A 22,895-nucleotide genomic window follows, 5' to 3' on the forward strand; every position below is an offset into this window, starting at 1 on the left:
AAGCTATTCTGAAATCTCTGACACACCTTCAACAGCTCTCCCTACCTCTTCCACCTCTTCCACATCTTACCCTACCCCTCCTCCCCCCTGTTCTGTATCCGATGCTCCCCCTTCCTCTTCATTAACGGTATGGACCTCAAACATCTGGGGCCTTCGTTCAAACTTAACTGATCTCTCCATACAGGTTGATTCTGACAAACCAGACATGATCTACTTAACAGAAACTTTCCTCCTTCATGATGTCTCTGATTCTTTGGTATCTCTCCTGGGTTACTCCCTCCTCCGGTATGATAGACCTGAGCCTCGTCCTGGAGGTGGGGTTGCTATCTTGATCAAAAACTCTCTTCCTCACTCGCCCTGCACTGCACTCTCTCCACCTCACCCCCAGGAATACCTCTGGCTACGGCTTCCCCTTCGCTCCCACCTCTTGTTCATATGTGTAATGTACCGTCCGCCAAACAGTGATGACTCCATCTACATCTCGCTGTCTGATAATATGGACCAACTTCTATCTACTCATCCCAACTCTCTCTTCCTCATATGTGGTGATTTCAATTGTCACCATGCCAGTTGGCTGGGTGTGGGTACCTCTCTCACCAGCCATGGCTCCTCAGCAAAGGACTTCTGTGACTCACTGGGACTGACACAATCTGTCAATTTCCCAACCCGGATCTCAGTAAACGGAGCATCTTCTCTTCTGGACTTGGGTATGACTAACTTCCCTGAAAATGTCTGCTGCTCTTCTTCTGCTCCAATCGGCTCATCTGATCATGTGCTTGTTAAAGTGGACATCTCTCTGACCATTCTCAGGGAGCCTGCTCAGCGTCGACGAGTCTGGCATTTCACTCAGGCCAACTGGCACGGTCTTCAAGCAGCCATCAATCATCTGGACTGGTCTCCCATCTCTACCACCTCTGACATCAACTCATCCTGGGAATTCTTCCAAAGTAAATTGCGCTCTCTCATGCACAGATTTATCCCATCTCGTCTTCAGTTGTCATATCCTTCCTCCCATCCATGGTACACAGAATCTTGTGGTGAGGCTGTTGCCCAGAAACAACTTGCCTTCATCTCCTGGAAAGCAAATCCAATGGAAGGAAATCTCATTTCCTTTCACAAAGCCCGAAACAAGTATGTGTCCACCCTCAGGAGAGCCAAGAAACAATATCTCTCCATTCTCAAGAACGAACTCTCTTATCTGTCTCCCTCTTCCAAATCCTGGAGGCGTCTGGCCAAATCTGTTTCTGGTGTTTGTTCCCCCTCCATCCCCTCCCTTATCTCAAATGGCTACACAGCTGACTCCGCACGTGAAAAAGCTGAATGCCTCAACTCTGCGTTTGCCTCTAAATCTTGTGTCCCAAACCCATCCCTCTCTGTACCCACCGTACCCAGTCGTACCCAGCTGCTCCTGGACTCCGTGTCCTTTCCTCCCGACAAGGTGGAAAAGTTTCTGTCAACCCTCGACTCTGATTCTGCAACTGGACCTGACGGCATCAGCCCACGGGTCCTAAAATCCTGTTCTTCTGCTCTTTCACTCCCTCTCTCTGTTCTCTTGACCCTCTCTTTTGCTCAAGGTCAACTGCCATCTGCTTGGAAATCAAACAACATCACCGCTTTGCACAAAAAATGTGCAAAAACAGATCCTAGCAACTACAGACCAATCAGCCTTCTCCCAATTATCAGCAAAGTCATGGAATCCATCATTGCTTTGGATATGAAATCTTTCCTCTTCTCCAATGGCTTGATCTCTGATCATCAATTTGGTTTCAGACCAGGTCACTCTACTCTGGACATGCTGCTTCTGCTGTCTCAACAATGGATGGAGGTCCTCAATGCCAAACAGGAAATTAGAGCTGTCTCCCTCGACATATCACGTGCCTTCGATATGGTCTGGCACCCCGCTCTGCTCACCAAACTCTCCTCCTTTGGTATCCATGGAAATCTCCACGCATGGCTGGGAGACTTCCTCTCTAGTCGTAGTCAACATGTGGCCCTGAATGGGTTTCTCTCATCTCCTCTTCCTGTTCAGGCTGGAGTTCCCCAAGGCAGTGTTCTGGGCCCTGTGCTTTTTCTGGTCTTCATCAATGATCTCTCTGACTCTCTTGAAAATCCTCTCTATCTCTTTGCTGATGACTCCACTCTCTGCCGCTCCATTCCTCATCCCTCAGATCGGCAGTCTGCAGCCTCCTCACTCTCTGCAGACCTGGACAAAATCACAGACTGGGCAAACAAGTGGAACATGTCTTTCAATCCTGACAAATCTCACACTCTTACGATGTCTCTCCGAAAAGACCGACTGGACAAACCTCCCATCTATTTTCTGAATAATCCTCTCCAAGAAGTTCTGTCACTCAAGCTTTTGGGTCTCACTATCTGCCATGATCATTCCTGGGAAAAACCACATTTCCAAGCTGGCCTCCAAAGCCAGTCGCCGACTGGGCATCCTCCGTCGTGCGAAGTCCTTCCTTGGCACACCTGAGCTCCTCACCACATACAAGGCTTTCATCCGCAGCTCAATGGAGTACTGCTCTCCCCTCTGGGCTGGTGCTCCTGCCTCACACCTAGCTCGTCTTCACGCTGTTGAAACCAAAGCATTCAGAATCATTGGAATCTCCGGAGATGACGCTATCTCCGAGGGCCTTTCACTTACTCACCGCAGGCAGGTTGGTGGTCTTTCCATCTTCTACTGACTCCTCTCCGGCCTTGCTCCCCCAGCTCTCTCTGGGCTCTGTCCCACAAATATTCATAAAGGTCGCACAAGATCTACCTGGAACCCTCTTATGGTTAAACTGCCAAAATCAAGACTCTCTGCTCACCTTGACTCCTTCATTCCTCTTTTCTCCCACCTCTGGAACAAACTCCCTCACTCTCTTCAATCCCACTCCTCCCTCCAGGTCTTTAAAACGGCTGTTCACCACCATCTCTTATCTTCCCCAATCCAAAACCTTGATCTTTTCTACCCCCACTAATTTCACCCCAAATCCACTTTTTGAGGTGCCAACTTCTTTCCTGGAAGTCCTTGGTATCCTTGCGTTTTATACCTATCCTGCCCCCCCCCCCCCCAGGCCTTCTCCCTCCCACACATCTCCCGATGTCCCTGCTCTCAAATGTTGTGTTTGTGTGCTTCCTCCCCTTCTCTCCCCATCTTGTCGACCGCTCCCCTTTTTATATACTTTGTTTGCTTGTTTGTTTGATTTGTTTGTTTGATAAATGTTAGCTCTTTCACGAGCCTCGACCCTGTATACAAGAAAAAAATCCTATATCCTACATTATTTGCTAACTGGTATCCCCACCGAGGTCATACTATCCTCTTCAACTAAAGTAGCAAATAAGCCCGGCTATGCCACTGATAGACTTTCGGACTTGTTTATTCAACCTTTGAGATGAAACGTAACAGCGGGTTTACATCTAACATGGACAGAGGCATATCCATCAACACATTTGCTTTGGATTATATTTTCTAGTTTCACTTTTATCCTCCATGTGCATCAATTTTGAAAATAAATAAATTGCAACCCTGAACTGTTAATTCGGACATATTGGATGTTGCAATTTCCTATTGGATTCCTGCACTCAAAAATATTTTCAGAGAAGAGTGCCCACTTCATTTTACCTTCAAAACCCACTCCTGGTACCAGTGATCTGATCCTATCAGCCATAATCCATTATACTTTTTGTTAATTTCTACATTTTCTCTGAAAGTTTCTTATTGATTTTTGAATAATCAAACAATGATTCCTCCCAGAACTCAAGCAGAAATGCTGAGGACAGTTTGGAGGAGAAGCGGAGGTTGGTGTGTCAATTGGTGAATGAATCTGTGGATCTGATGAAGAGTGAAATCAACAAGAGGAAAATGGAGAAGCTTTCTCTTCTTGGGAAGCAGAGGGAGAAACTGGGGCAGCAGATGGAGGATCTATGTCAAGGAAAATCCACAATGGACGCAGCATTCCAGGATCTGGAGGCCATTTCTTTTCTACATGTGTGGTTTATCATAAACGTATTACAAAAGTTTTAATGTTTAAAATATACTGTTTGGGGGGGAGTTTGTCACTATTCAAGTATAAGCCTTGAGTTGAGGCCTTGTTACATGTCACGATTGATGGTAAAGGTGCAGTATACCATGCAATGGTTCAAAAATGATTAATGAAATTGACTAGAAAGGTGAGTGAATGCATTTCCAGGTGTGTTTATGTCATCATGAAGTGAGATTTAGGTTTTGTCACAATGAAGGTTTGGGATAAGAGTAAGTTCATGTCATGGTCTCCAAAGCAGTGATACAGCACGACTACCTGGTCACTGTTGAGGGTTTCAATCATTTCATCCAAGGATTTTATCCAAGTGATGCTCACAGTGACCTCCAGGTACCATGACATCATGGCTTTCATCATGTGCTGAATCATTCTTGAATGTTTTGATTTATCCAGGTCGTCAAAGTTACCTGTATGTAACCACCTGGAGAACGTTAGCATGAATTATGGTCAAACAACCTCTTCACATACTTTGTTCCTGAACGATTCAATGTTATTCATGTGAATACTGTTCGGGTTACAGATTTACCTTATCAGGTGTTTTCACCAAAGGGAAGTGAAGTACTGTTTCAAAATTAAAATCAAATTTATCTTTTCCTTCCCAAATTGAGAACGTCTTTCTTTGTTACCCCATGCACGCGAAGCCTCCATCTCCTAAACTGTGACTCAACGTCGTCTTATTGCAGTGTACATGGTGATGTTCAAGATTGCTTCAGTAACACTAAACACCTGGATATTTTTAATGACGATCTTTAAAATCACTATTTTATTAAAATTGAAGAACGTAATTGAACACTGTGTGGGGTATCGTGTTCTGTGAAGTCTCGAGTATTTAATAAATAAAAACAAACGTTCATTTATTCAAATATCTTGATCTCATTCTTTGTTTTCTTCCTTTTCAGGGTTCCAAGGACCTGCTAAAAAGGTGAGTGCATTGGTATCTGACACGTTATCAGCACATCCTGATGTTTTTGACCCAATCGTGTTTTAAACATTTAAATATATTTACTAAATAATAAAATGAGACAAAATAAAGGGAGACTTTGAGAAATGAGGATGAGGGAAAGAATGAGGATGAGAGAAAGAATGAGGGTTCGGAAAAGAATGAGGGTTAGGGAAAGAATGAGGGCTAGGGAAAGAATGAGGGTTAGGGAAAGAATGAGGGTTAGGGAAAGAATGAGTGTGAGAGAAGGACACATGGGGTGAACAAGATGTAACTGATTCAGGTTACTCAGTTGTCCTCATGAACTAGAGTATTTTCCTCCCGCGATTTCCTTCCCCATTTCTGATCTATAAATGAACAGTTTTGGGTTAATTTAGGGAGGAGGGTCATTATAAAGTTCATTTGTGTAATTAATTTGGACACAAACTTTAAAAAGCTCCTTAAATCCTCATTGAGCCTCATTTGAATTTATCTTGTTTAGGTCATTCCTTTCTGTCCTTTTCTTTATTCTTTCCCATCCTCATCAACTTAAATCTATTGACTTCTAAATTGTCGAGATCTACTGTGTTCATTGATACACTCGAAGTCTCAAACATCCTTGAATATTCTGTTCTGCTAATTTGCCCGTGTTCCACTCGGTCTTATTGATTCTTCTCTCCATGTCCATCTGTGATCTCTGCTCACCTTCTTCTCTCCATGTCCAACCATGATCTCTGCTCACCTTCTTCTTCAACTGCTCTTTCTATTTATTCCTCGTTCCCTTCCAAACCATTTCTAAAGATAATTCATAAAACACCTTACCCCACACTGTCTTGAGAAAAGGGCATGGAAGGGTCTTTTCAACTCTTGGTTTGCGTTTCCAAGCACGATCTATATTTTTTTGTCTGGATCTCGATATTTTCCAAGGTTGAAAGCATGAACGGCAAATTTGATTGGTCAATATAGCAGAAATTTGCGTTTCTCCAAATACTGCTAAACTGGAGGTTTTTGGAAGTGCTAACAAAGAGATTTGTGTTCTTGTGTTCAAAATATAAAACACAAGCTGAAGAACCCGGCGTTGCTCGGAGAAATTCAAAGTAATATGAATATTGATAAAAAATCATATGTATATTGACATATAATGCGGCGCCAATTTGATTCATACAGCTGCAAGAAGAAGCAAATGTATTTTATTTGCCAGATATAGGGTGCCCCTTTATAGGAACTTTCTAGAGCATTTCTTGGTTCCTCCGAAGAACACAAGGGTAGTCCAGCATGCACACGAGATTTTTTCAGAATGTCCCTTCTTTACTATAATTTGCCGCAAAGCACATACCATATAGAGGGGCCTTTTCTATGCTCCTGGCATTTTCCCCAAGAATACACTAACGGTCGAAAGTTTTAGAACACCTCAATTTTTCAAGTTTTTATTGAAATGTACGCACTTTAATGTCTCAATGTACTATGAGATTATGCATAGAACAAATAAATAATTGGAGATAAAAAAGAAATCATAGAATCATTTTGTTTAACAACATTTAATTGAAATTTTTTTTACTCAGCAAAGTAGCCACCTTTTGCAGATATAACCGCCGAACACACTTGTGGCACTCTTTCTCCAATGGAAATCAAATATATTTCGGGAAGTTCTTCCCAACATTGTTGCAGAAGTTCCCACAAATGTGTTGCACTTGAAGGTTGCTTTCTTTCACCCTTCTGTGCAGTTCATCCCAAACCAGCTCGATGGGGTTTAAGTCTGGAGACTGTGCTGGCCATTCCATGATTTGAATCCTTCCGTCTTGTTCTTTTCCTCGAAGGTAGTTTTGACATAGCCTGGAGGTGTGTTTTGGGTCATTATCTTGCTGCAGGATGAACCACCTGACCAACTCGGCGTATACCAGAGGGTATTGCATTGCGATGCAAAATGCTGTGGTAGCCCTTTTGGTTCAGGGTGCCAGTCACTCTGTGCATCGCCGACTCTGGAGCCAGCAAGAGCCCCAGACCATCATGCTTCCTCCTCCATGTTTGACAGTTGGTGTCACACACTGAGGAATGATCCTTTTGCCTATTCGGCGGTGTACAAAAACCCTGCGTGATGAACCAAAGATTTCACATTTTGATTCATCGGTCCACAAGACCTTCTTCCACTTTTCCCGTCTTCAGTAGTCCACTGGCAGTGCTTCATGGCCCAGGAAAGCCTCTTTTTCTTATTTTGCCATCTTAGCAATGGCTTTCTTACTGCCACTCGACCTGTCAAACCTGCAGCTCGAAGTCTTCTCTTCACAGTTGAAACTGAGACTTGCTTACTTCGACCAGTGTTAAGCTGTGCTTGAAGCTGTTGTCCTGTGAGCCGCCTATCACGCAAGCTTTTGACTCTCAGAAACTTGTCTTCTGATTCTGTTGTGGCTTTGGCTCTGCCAGACCTCTTCCTGGCAGAGTTTCCTCCAGTTTCCAAGTGCCTTTTGATGGTGTAGGAAACTGTACTCACTGACACCTTGGCTTTCTTTGCAATTTCTTTGCAATGATTCCATGATTTCTTTTTTTATCTCCAATTGTTTATTTGTTCTATGCTTAATTTCAGAGTACATTGAGACATTAAACTGTATAAATTTCAATAAAAACTGGTAAGATTGAGGTGTTCTAAAACTTTTGACCGGTGGTGCACTTGTGATCTTCCCACTCATCAACTTTCACAATGAACATCCCACCCAACAAACATTACAGAGTCAGAGAAAATAATCAATTTCTTACATATGGTATCATAGGTATGCAAGTGTCATCCATGCATGGAACATGATACACTGTCGAACAGTACAGAACAAATGCTTTAGTATATGGTGTACATCAACATGAATTACAAAGAGATTGATCTACAAAGGACATGGTTTATAACATTTGAACCTGGATACATGAATTACAAGGAGATTGATGGACAATGGACAAAGACATGGTTTATAACATTTGAACCTGGATACATGAATTAGAAAGGAGATTGATGGACAGTGGACAAAAACATGGTTTATAACATTTGAACCTGGATACATGAATTACATGGAGATTGATGGACAATGGACAAAAACATGGTTTATAACATTTGAACCTGGATTCTCTGCATCTTGTCCGAGGAGCTCAGATGGGAACACGAACAGATGGTAACAAACATTACTTCTGAGAATGGTGTTGTCCCAAGTCCCACCACAAACACCTTGTTGGGGATACTCTCACCTAGGTCTTCTCTCTGCAGACAGACGGTTTTCTATCCCATCACATGGCCTTTGTTCTGTCCATCTCCTGCCAGGAAGCCGAGTCCATGACCAACTGACTGACCAAATCTGCTTCTTGCCTCGTGCTCTTCATCTCATCTTTCAATCATCTCATTCATCATTGATTTATTCTTTCTCCAACACACACCTCATTCTCTACAACCATCACTGACACTCTCTTTCCATCCTGTTCATCGTTTTTTCCCTACCTGTTTACTTTATTCTCAATTCGGCTCCTCTAGAATCGAGACTTCTGAATAAAAATACAAATTAATACAAAAATTCACTCGATCTATTTTCTATTTTTAATTATTTACCATTCTTTTCCAGATTACTTGTTTTGATTTGTAAAAATGTATTATTTTAACAATATTCTCTCCTCCAAGAATTTCTAAAACTGATGTTTTTCCTTTTTATTCCAAGGCTCGAGACCATGTCAGACTTTAAATCCATGAAGAGGACACCGCTCCCAGTTCTGGACTTCTCGAAGGAGGAGAAGAACTTGGATGAGCTCATCACACTCAATAAGAACTTTCTTGAGAAGATACAGAGTGAGTGACACAAACTGGACATTTTATAAAGAAAATAATAAGGGAACACAAAACGTGGCATAAATATGAAAGAGAAACAGGAAGAGACTAGAACGGCACTCATGGGAGAGTATACCTCCGCCAGGTGAACACTTTGCGTTTTGTATCCCAGAGTAGACAAGGCAATCACAATACAGAATCACATTTAATCAAAATCATCCATCCACAACTTTTTGACATACCCTGCTATATATCGTTTTTGGCCCTATGTCCCAATGGTGAAGAATCACTTTAAAAATTCTACTAGCTGGATACGGATCCGGACTTTCACCAAAATTGAATTGTTTCTTCCTTCTCATAAACACAACCAGTCCAACAAGTTTCGTCCAATTCCGTCCATAACGTTTTGAGATATCCTGCTATGTATCGTTTTTGGTGTTATCTCCCAATGGAGAAGAATCACAATAAATTCTACTAGCCGGATCCGAATCCGGATCTTCACCAAAATCTAATCATTTCATCGCTGTCACATACGCTACAGCTCTGCCAAATTTTGTTTGAATCCGTCCACAACTTTATTGATATTTTGTTCACAAACGGACAGACAGACAGACAGGGGTGAAAACATAACCTCCATCCACCTTTAAAGATTCTAGAAAAGGAAAAATGATAATATTTTTATTATGTTCCATATCATGGCTCACGATGAGTGAGGTTACAGAGGGAAAAACGCAAACATGGTTTCAGTGGGGAAACAGGTGTACACAACAGGTAGATGCAACAAGCAAGGTATCCAACAAACAGGAGAAAACTAAAGATGGGAGGGGAGGAAATATCTGAAACCACGGGGCCTGGGAGAGGTAGGGTTCACAAGCGCAGAAATATTTGCAGGTAGTGATGGGAGATGTCACAATATGTTGGTGTAACACGCACTTGTAGTTCCTGGAAGGAAAATTTGGATTGAATCGTCTCCAGAAAGCAGTTCCACAAATCAGATAAAATATCAGATATTTGCAGTGAGTAGAGATTTTGGGAGTTTGATCAGAAGGAATTACTGTAAGAAGGGATTCATCCTCGATATATTAGAGATGGTCGGAGATCGAAGAGAGCAGAGGGATCAAGAATGGAGGAAATGGGGTAAAAAAAATCACACAAACAACAGGCATGAAGAACTCATGTAACGTGTAAGATGGGGTGATGTAATAGACACTGGGGAAAACGGCGGTAAAACCCTGAATCAATTTATAAATATACCTTTTTCAATTAGAAACTTTAACACTATAATGAAGGAGCCCGTGCTCCAGCATGAGATGGACAAAATGATGGGCAAGGCACAAACTCGTCCGAGAAGATATTTATTGTAAAAACCAACTCGGGAACTCTGAAAAGCCCGTTTATCGGGCTGCATATATATCCAAACCAGAAAGCACAACCAAAACCGAAAGCCACGCCTCTCAGGCGAGGCGTGCTTCGGTGGTCACGTGACCGACAGGTGCAAAGGATTATAACCGCACGCGCGGCACGCTTTGGTGGTCACGTGACCAGCCACCCCGGCGCCGCGGTTGACCGCCGGTGACGTCACCGGCTGGAGCAAGGAGTTTCTGCTGCTGGTCTCGCTTGGGGGACCCATGGGTCGCTACAATAACACAAATCACCTTCATAATACTTCCAAGAACCATGTTATATGTCGACATCTAGCAAGAGATTAATTTTGGTCGTGACCCCGAAGCCGTTCTATGAAGAGGAAAATAAAATGGAAGAAAAAGAAAAGAATTAAAAGGAGGAAATATGGAATTTTTTATAATATGTAAATGGAGTGAAGAAGAAGAACCCTGGTTCCGTTTCCCTTCACTTCCAAAGATTTATCAAGTTGTTCTGATCCAGCTCCACCTTCTCCGGATGCTCCACCGGCCCCTCTGTGGAAATTATTAGAGAAGAACAAAAACTACAAGATGTGAAATTTTCTTGTTTCATGCTTTTGAAGATTGTTTTTATCTTTTAGCCAAATATCTAAACATTGGTGAGAAGGGGTACTGCATAAGTGTACTTTGTGAAACCCATCCATGGAAACAATCATTATGGGGCCATCGGCTCCACAAATATCAATATCGATGATGATGATGATGACGATGATGAGAGGGAGTGCCACGTGAGAGGGTGAAGAAGAGGCCACCGATATGCTTCTGTAAGATGCCGAGTGACGCTGTGTCCTATGGTGATCAATAAGGCCTCCATCTCCTCAACTGTGACTCATCGTCGTCTTAGTACAGTGGAGTCATGCTAGTAGAGTGTCGTCATGCTAGTAGAGTGTCGTCGTGCTAGTACAGTGTTGTCGTGCTAGTACAGTGTAGTCGTGCTGGTACGGTGTGGTCGTGTTGGTACAGTGTCGTCGTTTGTACAGTGTTGCCGTGTTAGTACAGTGTCGCCATGTTAGTACAGTGTCACCATGTTAGTACAGTGTCGTTGTGTTAGTACAGTGTCGCCATTAGTGCAGTGTTGTCGTGTTAGTACAGTGTCGTCGTGTTAGTACAGTGTCATCGTGTTAGTACAGTGTCGTCGTGTTAGTACAGTGTCGTCGTGTTAGTACAGTGTCGTCGTGTTAATACAGTGTGGTCGTGTTAGTACAGTGTGGTGTTGCATACAGTGTAGTCGTGTTAGTACAGTATGGTCGTGCTAGTACAGTGTCGTTGCGTTAAACTTCCAGATTTTAAAAATGATCTTTAAATTGTTTATATTATTAAAATTGAAGTAAAAACTTGAAGTAAAAACTTGAACACTGCGTGGAGTATCATGTTCTATGAACTTTCAAGTTTGTCGAGTAATGAATTTGAGCGATGGATGATACACCGTCTGTAGCTTGATTTGGAGGCCATTTTGATTTGCATTTGCTGTTTGTCACACCTAAAATGTCGTTTTAATGTTATCCTTTCCTATAGGTTGGAATTCCAGCATGGATTCAGGAAATCAAAGTATTGTGATTGGAAAAATCGGTGATGACGTGAATGAGGAACTAAAATATGTTCTACTCCGGAAATATAAATTTCCAGGAAATAACTTTCTTACATTCCACGTATTCCCTCTGCCTCTGAAGGTGGATGGAGGTTATGTTTTCACCCTTGTCTATGTGTCTGTCTCTGTCTTGTTTGTTTGTTTGTGAGCAGGATATCTCAAAAAGTTGTGGATGGATTCGGACGGAATTTTGTGGATAGGTTGGGTGTGTGACAAGGACGAATTCATCCGATTTGGTGAAGATCGGAATCCAGATCTGGAACAGAGAATTTTTAACTGATTTCACATCATTGAGAGTTGGGGCCAAAAACGACATACTGCATTCCACGATATTTCAAAAAGTTGTGAATGAGTTATGACAAAACTTGGTGAATGAGTTGGCTGGGTGCGACAATAACAAGCTGATTCGACTTTGGTTCAGGTCTGGATCCAGATCCGGTCTTTCAGTGGATACAAAACATAAACTGTGCAGCCTGGTGGAGGTATGTGCTCTACCAGGTGCCGTTCTAGTTAATTTTGTTATAATAAAGAAACATTATGGACCAGAAATACAAGACTAACATAATTTAAATCCTTTTTCATCAATTATAAAATTCATAACATGAAATCCACAAAGTTGTGATCCGGGATTGTCGGCGGATCGGCCCATGGGGGAGAGAAATCTTATTTTGTGCCGAAAACAAACATTTTAGAGGTGAATGAGGTCATTAGTTGAGAATGTGAACTCAGGACATGAACTTGGTGTTTGTGCAAAATTTAACATCCAGGTCGATGTAACTGATCATTCATTCATTGTTTTATTCTTCTCTTGAACTGTAATTGTAAAAGTTTGGAAAAGTGGAGAATCTTTGTGTAAAAGTTGTTAAAATGAATTCTGTACAGTGAAGTGTTCACGGAACATCACAAACGAAGCAGAAACTTTAGGTTAATATTTCCAGGTGTTGTACATGAAACGCACACACTGATGACACAGTGATATGTCACGTGGAACATGTCAGGTGAATGAGTTGTTCTCACTTCATTCTTCAAATAATTTATTCATTGTTATGATAAAAACAACTGATCAATGAACATTATGAAAGGCTGGACAAAATAATTCAGTCATTTCCATTTTGGATCGATCAACCATTGGGTGAATCCAGGGAAACTTAAAAAATAAATAGGACCGCGGGTCCTGAAGCTCACCTGGATCAGGAGCAACAGTCGCTCAACCCCCCACGGACCCTCTCAGACTATGATATGTTTAATGCTGTGAACAAACTTTGGTACATCATGGGTGATGAAGGTTGTGATCAGGTTTTTCAAAATTGTGTGTGTAGTTTCGGAGAAGAGAGCAAATACCTATTTTGGGGGTCAAACCCCCCGTAGTTCCCCTTATTGAGCGCAGATTTTGATGTGATTAATTCACCTTCATTAGGCGTCAGATATGAAGCTCATGTCCAACTTTCATCAACATCATGTGTTTGGTTCAAGCGATAATGACTGAAGTGTTTACAGACTCAATCCCTCCCTCCCTCAATCCCTCCCTCCCTCACTCCCTCACTCACTCACTTACCTATGGACAATCCTCGATCGCATAAGCTCACCGCACTAAAGTCCAGGTGAGCTAAAAATACTGAGTTGGTAAAGGGAATTTTTCAATCTATAATTTTTTCACAGGTGCACTGACCTATCACGGAGCGATCAACAGATTAATTTCAACAAGAACGATCTCACATCAACATAAATCATTCACATGTTCCTAAAATCATTCACATGCATATTGAATAATTCGCATGTTGCTTCAATCATTGACATGTACCTGGAATAATTCACATGTTCCTTGAATCATTCACATGTACCTTGAATCAATTACATGCACATTGAATCATTCACATGTACCTTGAATAATTCGCATGTTTCTTGAATCATTCACTTGTTCCTGGAATCATGTGATGTTTAATTCCAGTGAAGAAGGAAAGATTCATTCTATCTTGTGGAGAAAACGAATTAGCGATCACCCCATTTTACTACATGAGAGGGAAGTGTAAGGACAATGTTGGGAAATTTCCTTCATGAATCGATGAAAATTATAATTTATTTAATACAAAATGGAGGTTCCATGTCTCTTCCCCCATGTTTGTTGTGTTTAGATTTTTCGTTAAAAGATAAAATAAATCTTCATTAACAAAAAAACAATAGAATTTCACATCTTGTAATTTTTGTTAATCTTTAATCATTTCCACAGAAGGACCGGTGGAGCATCCGGAGAAGGTGGAGCTGGATCAGAACAACTTGAGAAGACTTTGTAAGTGAAGGGAAATGAGGAGGGGGTTCTTCTTCTTCCTTCCATTTACAGATTATTTAAAATTCCATATTTTCTCCTTTTCGTTCTTTCCTTTTTCTTCTGTTTTATTTCCCTGTTCATATTTTCCTTCACTCTATTCCACTTATTTATTTTCCAACTCGATTTTCCCTCTTGTCAAGTGTCACAAAACCCAAGGTTTGTTTAATTGAACGATGTCCAACCAGGAAGAGGGGATAGTCCAAACTTGTGTTTGCTGATTAAAGGCCTTTCTTAATCCACATCCTCTCCTCCCTCCTCTCTCATCCCCCACCCCCCATCCCCTTCCCTCTCTCTCTCTCCCTTCATCTCCCCCATCCCCCTCTCTCTCCCTCCTCTTTCTCCCCCACAGCCCCATCCACCTCTCTCTCTTCCACACTGCCCCATCCCCCCCTCTCTCTCCCCCACTACCCCATCCCCTCTCTCTCTTCCTCACTTCCCCATCCCCTCTCTCTCTCTTCCCCACTACTCCACCCCCCCTCTCTCTCTCTTCCCCACTACCCCATTCCCCTCTTTCTCTCTTCCCCAGTACCCCACCCCCCCTCTCTCTCTCTTCCCCACTACCCCATCCACTTCCCTCTCTCTCTTCCTCACTTCCCCATGCCCTCTCTCTCTCTTCCCCACTACCCCACCCCCCTCTCTCTCTCTCTTCCCCACTACCCCATCCCCTTCCCTCTCTCTCTTCCTCACTTCCCCATCCCCTCTCTCTCTCTTCCTCACTACCCCACCCCCCTCTCTCTCTCTCTTCCCCACTACCCCATTCCCCTCTTTCTCTCGTCCTCCCCTTCTCACCAACGATGTAATCAGAACAAGGTCTTTCTTGACAAATCGTGGTTCGTTCTGAAACATAATCCGGTATAAATTGCTCGTTCGTCCCAGATAAAATTTACAATCCTGTTTATAAAATAAAATATATAAAATAAAATTATAAAACAAACAAACAAAAAAATACATATTTTGGGGGCAAACCCATCCCACCCCGGGGCAACCCCTCCCACCCCGGGGCAACCCCTCCCACCCCGGGGCAACCCCTCCCACACCGAGACAACCCCTCCCACCCCGGGGCAACTCCTCCCACACCGAGGCAACCCCTCCCACCCCGGGGCAACTCCTCCCACCCCGAGGCAACCCCTCCCACCCCGGGGCAACCCCTCCCACCCCGGGGCAACCCCTCCCACCCCGGGGCAACCCCTCCCACCCCGGGGCAACACCTCCCACCGCGGGGAAACCCCTCCCACCCCGGGGCAACCCCTCCCACCCCGGGGCAACCCCTCCCACCCCGGGGCAACACCTCCCACCCCAGGGCAACACCTCCCACCCTGGGGCAACACCTCACACCCCCCACCCCGTAGATCCCCAAAGGAGCAGATTTTTTTGATTGCCCTGAATAAACTCAGGTACATCATGGGGGATGAAGGTTGTGGTGAAGTTTCATCGAAATCGTTTGTGTCGTTTGAGAAAAAGCAAATTCCTATTTTGGGGGTTAAACCTGGATCCAGTTGACCCCCGGTAAACCCCTTAGACGGCGAGTTTTTTAATGCCATGCACAAACTTTAGTCACAACAAATATCATTTGTGCCAAATTTGGTCGCAATCCCATCAGCGGTTTCGGAGAAGAAGTTTCAAGTGTTTACAGACGGACGGACGACGCGTCATCGCATAAGCTCACCTGAACTTCGTTCCAGGTGAGATAAATACACGTGTAAAACAATCAACGTCGAGTGCTAAAACCACTTGGTTTCCATGGTGATACGGTGGCCCGCTTCATGGAGACATCTCCGGAATGGGAAAGCAAATGGAGGATGAAAGTAACAGGACAAGCACGATGTCTGAGAGGAATCCACACTCGCTCTGAGGTGTCTAACCTGGGTTTGAATCCCGACCGAGCTATAAACTGTCATCCCGGTGTTTCACAGGTGCAGAGTGACTCATCAATGTGTGTGTCGACCTGTTAAACAGTGTCACACCTGCTAGATTTTCATTTCCCCTCCCCTCCTGCCTCTTCAACCTCTGACCCCTCTCCCCTCAACCTCTGACCCCTCTCCCCTCAACCTCTGCCGCCCCTCAACCTCTGTCCCCTCCTCATCCTCTCGCCTCACTCACAGATCTCCCTCACAGATCTCCTCCCTCACAGATCTCCTCCCTCACAGATCTCCTCCCTCGTCTTCTCCCCTCCCGATCCACTCTCCTCGAAGTTTTTCTCGGTGAAATAAATAAATAAATAATGTAAGTTGTTCATTGCGAAATAAATAAAGTTGTTAAATCGAAAAGTGAATAAACAAATAAAGTTGTTAAATCGTGAAATGAATAAACAAATAAAGTTGTTAAATCGAAAAGTGAATAAACAAATAAAGTTGTTAAATCGTGAAGTGAATAAACAAATAAAGTTGTTAAATCGTGAAGTGAATAAACAAATAAAGTTGTTAAATCGAAAAGTGAATAAACAAATAAAGTTGTTAAATCGTGAAGTGAATAAACAAAACAATTGTTGTAATAAAAGATTTTTTGTGATAGAGATTAATGTGTTTGTGTTTTTGTCCGTTTGTCTAACAATGTCCGTGACCCCGTGTCGTGTCCGCAGATGGACGGAGCCCGAGTCTGGTCCCAAACTCTGCACATCGAGAGATCACGATCTCCGGGGATCTCAGGACGGCGACTGGAACCGGGACCGAGAATCAGTACCCGGAACATCGTGATCGGTTTGATGTTTATACACAAGTTGTTTCCCGTGATTGTTTCTCCTCAGGTCGTCATTACTGGGAGGTCGATGTGAGGTCGAGTAGTTTGTGCAGAATCGGGATCTGTTTAAACTCCATGGGGAGAAAAGGGGCAGAGAGCGCGTTGGGAGAGAATCCCGAGTCTTGGTGTTTATATAAATGTAATAACAAATTCTCCGCACATCACAACAATCAATGTACCTCCCTGTCCGTCCCGGGGGATCCTGAACGGTTTGGGTTCTTCTTGGATTGCGAGGCGGGAGAGTTGACGTGTTTCGGGGACTCGCGGGTCCTGCACGTGTTCAGGGGGAACTTCATGGTCCCCGTTAAACCCGCGATTTGGGTTTATTATGTTGATGGACCCGTTCATTTTGTACATTTAGTGAAATAAACTTTCATCACAAACTGATCCGGTTATTTTGGGTCAAATCAATCAAATCATTTACCTGTTCATGACGATGTGATTTACCTGTTCATGACGATGTGATTTACCTGTTCATGACGATGTGATTTACCTGTTCATGACGATGTGATTTACCTGTTCATGACGATGTGATTACTGATTTATGTTTATATTATAATAAAGTTTATATAATTTAATAAGTTCATTGTTTATCTTATTTGATGTGAAATGAACTTTAACCCGAACTCTTCACTCTCCTCAGATGCAATAGATTCTTCTTCTTCAAAGCGTCATTGAATGGGATGTTTGAGTGAAGAAAGTCCGTCCAGGTAGATGAAACCCTTTGTGTTTACCTGGAATAGAGCACCGGCGTTAATCGTGAAGGTGACGGTGGGTTTGGATCGGATCACAGGTAGAATGTGGAGCCCTGGATGGAATTAACAGAACGTTCATCAGGTATCGCGAATCACACCGTTGGAAACATGGCCAGGTGACCTTTTGGGTGTTACTCTCTCTTTTGATCCGATGAAGGGTTCATACCTGATCTGAAACGTCAGGTTCTCATTGTTTCTCACGGAGGTTTTAATCTTTATCTTTGTGGAAATCTCTTCCATCCAATCAAAACACAGAGATAAAATCACCATTTTATCACCAGTGTATTGACGTCACGAAGTTAATTTAGCGTCATCACGTGAATGCAAATTCCAGAGAAGGCGTCGCATCATGTACTGTGATTAACAATTCATATTCACCTGGCGGGAGGTAAACCGTGATCATACAGGTGCTACCCTCAGGGCGACATTGCACTCCGGGAGGGACAGGTTGGGGTTCACTCTCGAATTTCTCCAATTGGGGGAAACTCGACCCTACAATTTTTGGTAGTGGGGACTTAGATCTAGCTATACCTGGATATTGAAACAAAGAACAGGTCAACACCTTCATGTTAACATTCACCAATTCACTTCTCTTTTTAATTTTACACGTCGACGCCATTGAATGTTGATATTACAACCTGAATGACGAATCTTCCCAGGTATTACGTTTGTATCGTGAGTGAAAAACCTGCGATACAACATGTACGAAACGTGCTTTGTGATGTCACAATAGGGAACAATGTGCAGTGGAATTGAAAACAAGGTTGTTTCACAGGTAGGATGATCCATCAATGCGCGGCAGGGGGCTCATCACGGTGTTTCACAGGTAGGATGATCCATCGACGTGCGGTATGGGGCTCATCACGGTGTTTCACAGGTAGGATGATCCATCAATGCGCGGTAGGGGGCTCATCACGGTGTTTCACAGGTAGGATGATCCATCGACGTGTGGTATGGGGCTCATCACGGTGTTTCACAGGTAGGATGATCCATCAATGCGTGGTAGGGGGCTCATCACGGTGTTTCACAGGTAGGATGATCCATCGACGTGCGGTATGGGGGCTCATCACGGTGTTTCACAGGTAGGATGATCCATCAATGTGCGGTCGGGGGCTCATCATGGTGTTTCACAGGTAGGATGATCCATCAATGCATGGTAGGGGGCTCATCCCGGTGTTTCACAGGTAGGATGATCGATCAATGTGCGGTAGGGGGCTCATCCCGGTGTTTCACAGGTAGGATGATCCATCAGTGTGCGGTAGGGGCTCATCCCGGTGTTTCACAGGTAGGATGATCCATCAGTGTGCGGTAGGGGGCTCATCCCGGTGTTTCACAGGTAGGATGATCCATCAGTGTGCGGTAGGGGCTCATCCCGGTGTTTCACAGGTAGGATGATCCATCAATGTGCGGTAGGGGCTCATCCTGGGGTTTCACAGGTAGGATGATCCATCAATGTGCGGTCGGGGCTCATCCCGGTGTTTCACAGGTGGGATAATCCACCAATGCGCGTACTGTCCCTCGGATGAACGTGAAACGGGAATCCCGTCTCCCGACATTAGTTGGTGAACGTTAAAGATCCCAAAGTATCCTTCGTGATGAGCAGGTGAGCTATCGCCGGCATCCTGAACCAATTACAGAACAATTCCACCGTAACCTGCACAGGTCCCTGCACTCAGTCAATGACGCGACCCCGACACCTTGTGCCGCATTCAAAAGAAGAAGAAGAATCCATGATGAAACACCATACCGGGTTCTGTTCTGAAGCCTCGTCAGTTCAAACACCATTGAACTTACCGCTAGTTTCACTCACAGTGAAATGTACCTGTTGGAATTCTGTACCTATATCTGGTGGTGGATGCTTCTTCATCACCATCAGGTATTGTGGGATACCTGCCACGTGTTTACTGTGTCCAGTAGATATCAGGTGTGGCAGCATGTTTATTCCTCAAGGTGCTGTTCCCACCTGCCAGCTCTTTCACCTTCCACACACCTTTTTAGTACGAGGACCATTTTGATGGACATAAGACACATTGGTCGTTCTTGGTTCTTGTACAAGTTTCCGGCCGCACAAGGAACGACTTTGCTGTCGATCTCTCAAGGTTAGACCACTCACCTTAGTCTGGAAGTGCTGAATTCCTGCCCATGGAGCTCACCAGGTGTTTTGGTTCATGGTCCTGATGTAACAGCTTTCAATACCTCATCATCGTTACCTGAATGTTGGTGGATGTTGTGGGCGGTGCCACGCGTCGTTGTACCTTCCAGTGTGTGTTCATGGAAGTCGAGGTTATCAATGGCACTTTGAGTGAATTTTCCACCTGTAAGGTTTGTGGGAATCAAGAGCTCACCTTGTTCCTGGTCTCCTCACTAGTCCGTGACATGGAAGCGATACATCTCTGGCTATTTGATACCTGATGATATTGATAAAACGGTTCAATATTTAAACTCTTTCTTTACTCCTGGTTTGTTTTAAGGTGTGAAATGCTCGTGGGGATACCTTCTACAGGTGCACAAATACCTTGATCCATATTCAGCACTTTTTCCCGATTTCTCTCACTCAGTTCCAATTTTAAGTCTGACTCATTCATCTCTGGAGTTGCATCATTCACCATCCAGGTCACGTGATTGTAGATGTAGAGGGACACAGGTACACATTCAGGTGCAGAATTACAGCGATGAATAAACAGCGATGGATCATCTTCTGGGTTCTTCTTCTACTCTGTTTCTCACAGGTGTCCTTCACATCATTCCGGAATGATTTCGCAGAATGGTGGAAGATAACGTTCTTTTCAGGCTTAGCACCTGTGGTTGTGGATTCGTCACCGCTTTCCTCTGCACGTTTCTTCAGGCAGGTAACCTTTGATAGAAGATAACCTGTTGACATATCTGATGAACAAATGATAGAAGATTTACCTTTTTGTAGGACTATCATGACCTTTGATCCACGGTCTGCGGAGTATTCTTCATTCCTTTTTGAGAATGGAGCACCTGTATAAAGTGGTATTCACTATACGAGGTACGGACAACCAGCACCTGTATTTGTGGTGAAGTGAACTCAGAAAGATGATTGTGTTCGGATCTTCAGATAAGTTACCATCTTTGTAAGAGGTGAACTACTGCAGAGTATCATCATGTACTGGATCACAAGTGTGTTTCATCTGCAGGTTAGACTTTGTCATATTTGTACACACACAGGACTTGTGGTACCTGAACTCATTATCAATCACGTCACCACAATTGTTACCATATACCTGCATACGGTGCACCATATCATCATCACTGAGTACCTTTTCTTGCTCCCATATCACATTTTGTCGATTATCCTTCGTACTCACAGGTAGTAGTTGATGTTCACCTGTGTGATCTCGTTCCTTCACACAAACGAAGCACTGATTTCTATGGTCTATGGATTTAGTACTGGATGACCCAAGGTGGATCTACACCTGATGGTCTCAGAGTTCGTTTCTGCATTTTTGTCACATGTGTTGGACACATGTGATGATTTCACTTTTTCACAATTTCCACATGTGACATGACACATGTTTCGGATTCGTCACTTCCGCCCTTGTTCTTATTATATACTGTTAGGATTTTTAGTTTCAGGTAATATTGTTGTTAAGATTTCTGTGTGAAATGGAGATGACTTTTGTAAAAGGTAAAAATTAATGTTTGTGAAGGAAAAAGAAAAAAACGCGGCAAAGAAACCGGAAGATCAAGATGAGAGAGGAGGTGATCAGCAGGGAGAGGAGGAGACAGGTGACGTGGAAAATTTTGTGACGTCCCCTAACGAGGCACAGTTCCAGGCGTTAAAAAGATCGGAACTTAGGACTTTGGTCAAATACTGTAACTTGGAGGTCCGAATTAATATGAAGAAGGCAGAGATTCAGACGTTGGTGGTGGAATATTTCGTGGGAATGAGAAAATGGGAAGAGGTAGCATTGGATTGGGTACCAGAGGGAAAAGGAAATATGGAGCTCTGGAAAATGGAGATGCAACTGCAGAGCCAGGAACGATTTAAAGAGTTGGAATGGAAAGCAGAAAAGGAACAAGAGGAAAGCAAAGCTGAAAGGGACTTAAAGGAACGGGACATGGAGTATCAAAGGGACTTAAAGGAACGGGACATGGAGTATCAAAGCGACTTAAAGGAACGGGACATGGAGTATCAAAGGGACTTAAAGGAACGGGACATGGAGTATCAAAGGGACTTAAGGAACGGGACATGGAGTATCAAAGGGACCTAAAAGAACGGGACATGGAGTATCAAAGGGACTTAAAGGAACGGGACATGGAGTATCAAAGGGACTTAAAGGAACGGGACATGGAGTATCAAAGGGACTCAAACGAACGGGACATGGAGTATCAAAGGGACTTAAAGGAACGGGACATGGACTATCAAAGAGACTTAAAGGAATGGGACATGGAGTATCAAAGGGACTTAAAGGAACGGGACATGGAGTCTCAAAGGGACATAAAGAACGGGACATGGAGTATCAAAGGGACTTAAAGGAACGGGACATGGAGTATCAAAGGGACTTAAAGGAACGGGACATGGAGTATCAAAGGGACTTAAAGGAACGGGACATGGAGTATCAAAGGGACTTAAAGGAACGGGACATGGAGTATCAAATGGACTTAAAGGAACGGGACATGGAGTATCAAAGGGACTTATAGGAACGGGACATGGAGTATCAAAGGGACTTAAAGGAACGGGACATGGAGTATCAAAGGGACTTAAAGGAACGGGACATGGAGTATCAAAGGGACTTAAAGGAACGGGACATGGAGTATCAAAGGGACTTAAAGGAATGGGACATGGAGTATCAAAGGGACTTAAAAGAACGGGACATGGAGTATCAAAGGGACTTAAAGGAACGGGACATGGAGTATCAAAGGGACTTAAAGGAACGGGACGTGGAGTATCAAAGGGACTTAAAGGAACGGGACATGGAGTATCAAAGGGACTTAAAGGAACGGGACATGGAGTATCAAATGGACTTAAAGGAACGGGACATGGAGTATCAAAGGGACTTATAGGAACGGGACATGGAGTATCAAAGGGACTTAAAGGAACGGGACATGGAGTATCAAAGGGACTTAAAGGAACGGGACCTGGAGTATCAAAGGGACTTAAAGGAATGGGACATGGAGTATCAGAAGGAAATTGTACTCAAGGAGGTTGAAATACCTGGAGGACGGAGAGAAATCTTATCCATGCCGGATAGTTCGACAAGTCAGAACTCTTGGGATGTTGGTACACATGTAAGACTGGTTCCACCCTTTATAGTCCTGGCACTGGCATAGAAACCTGTATACATCTCAGAAGGCATAG

The 22,895-nt window shown here is 43.6% G+C and overlaps 2 protein-coding genes across 2 annotated transcripts in view; both read left to right on the forward strand.

The window, feature by feature from the left end:
- LOC137418602 (E3 ubiquitin/ISG15 ligase TRIM25-like) overlaps window positions 1-17,395 on the forward strand; it is a 32,350-nt gene extending 14,955 nt beyond the window's left edge. Inside the window, exons 4-8 of the mRNA XM_078767125.1 lie at window positions 3,746-3,979; window positions 4,931-4,953; window positions 8,637-8,764; window positions 13,980-14,039; window positions 16,657-17,395. Of these exons, the coding sequence (XP_078623251.1) occupies window positions 3,746-3,979; window positions 4,931-4,953; window positions 8,637-8,764; window positions 13,980-14,039; window positions 16,657-17,183 (972 nt within the window). The 3' untranslated portion in view covers window positions 17,184-17,395. The remainder of the gene's footprint in view (window positions 1-3,745; window positions 3,980-4,930; window positions 4,954-8,636; window positions 8,765-13,979; window positions 14,040-16,656) is intronic.
- The window catches only part of LOC144889679 (E3 ubiquitin/ISG15 ligase TRIM25-like), an 875,104-nt gene that overhangs the window by 460,981 nt on the left and 391,228 nt on the right, over window positions 1-22,895 (forward strand). The window lies entirely within an intron of this gene.

The sequence above is a fragment of the Myxine glutinosa genome, chromosome 1 (assembly GCF_964187855.1).
Source record: "Myxine glutinosa chromosome 1, kmMyxGlut1.1, whole genome shotgun sequence".
In the NCBI taxonomy this organism is placed as follows: domain Eukaryota; kingdom Metazoa; phylum Chordata; class Myxini; order Myxiniformes; family Myxinidae; genus Myxine; species Myxine glutinosa.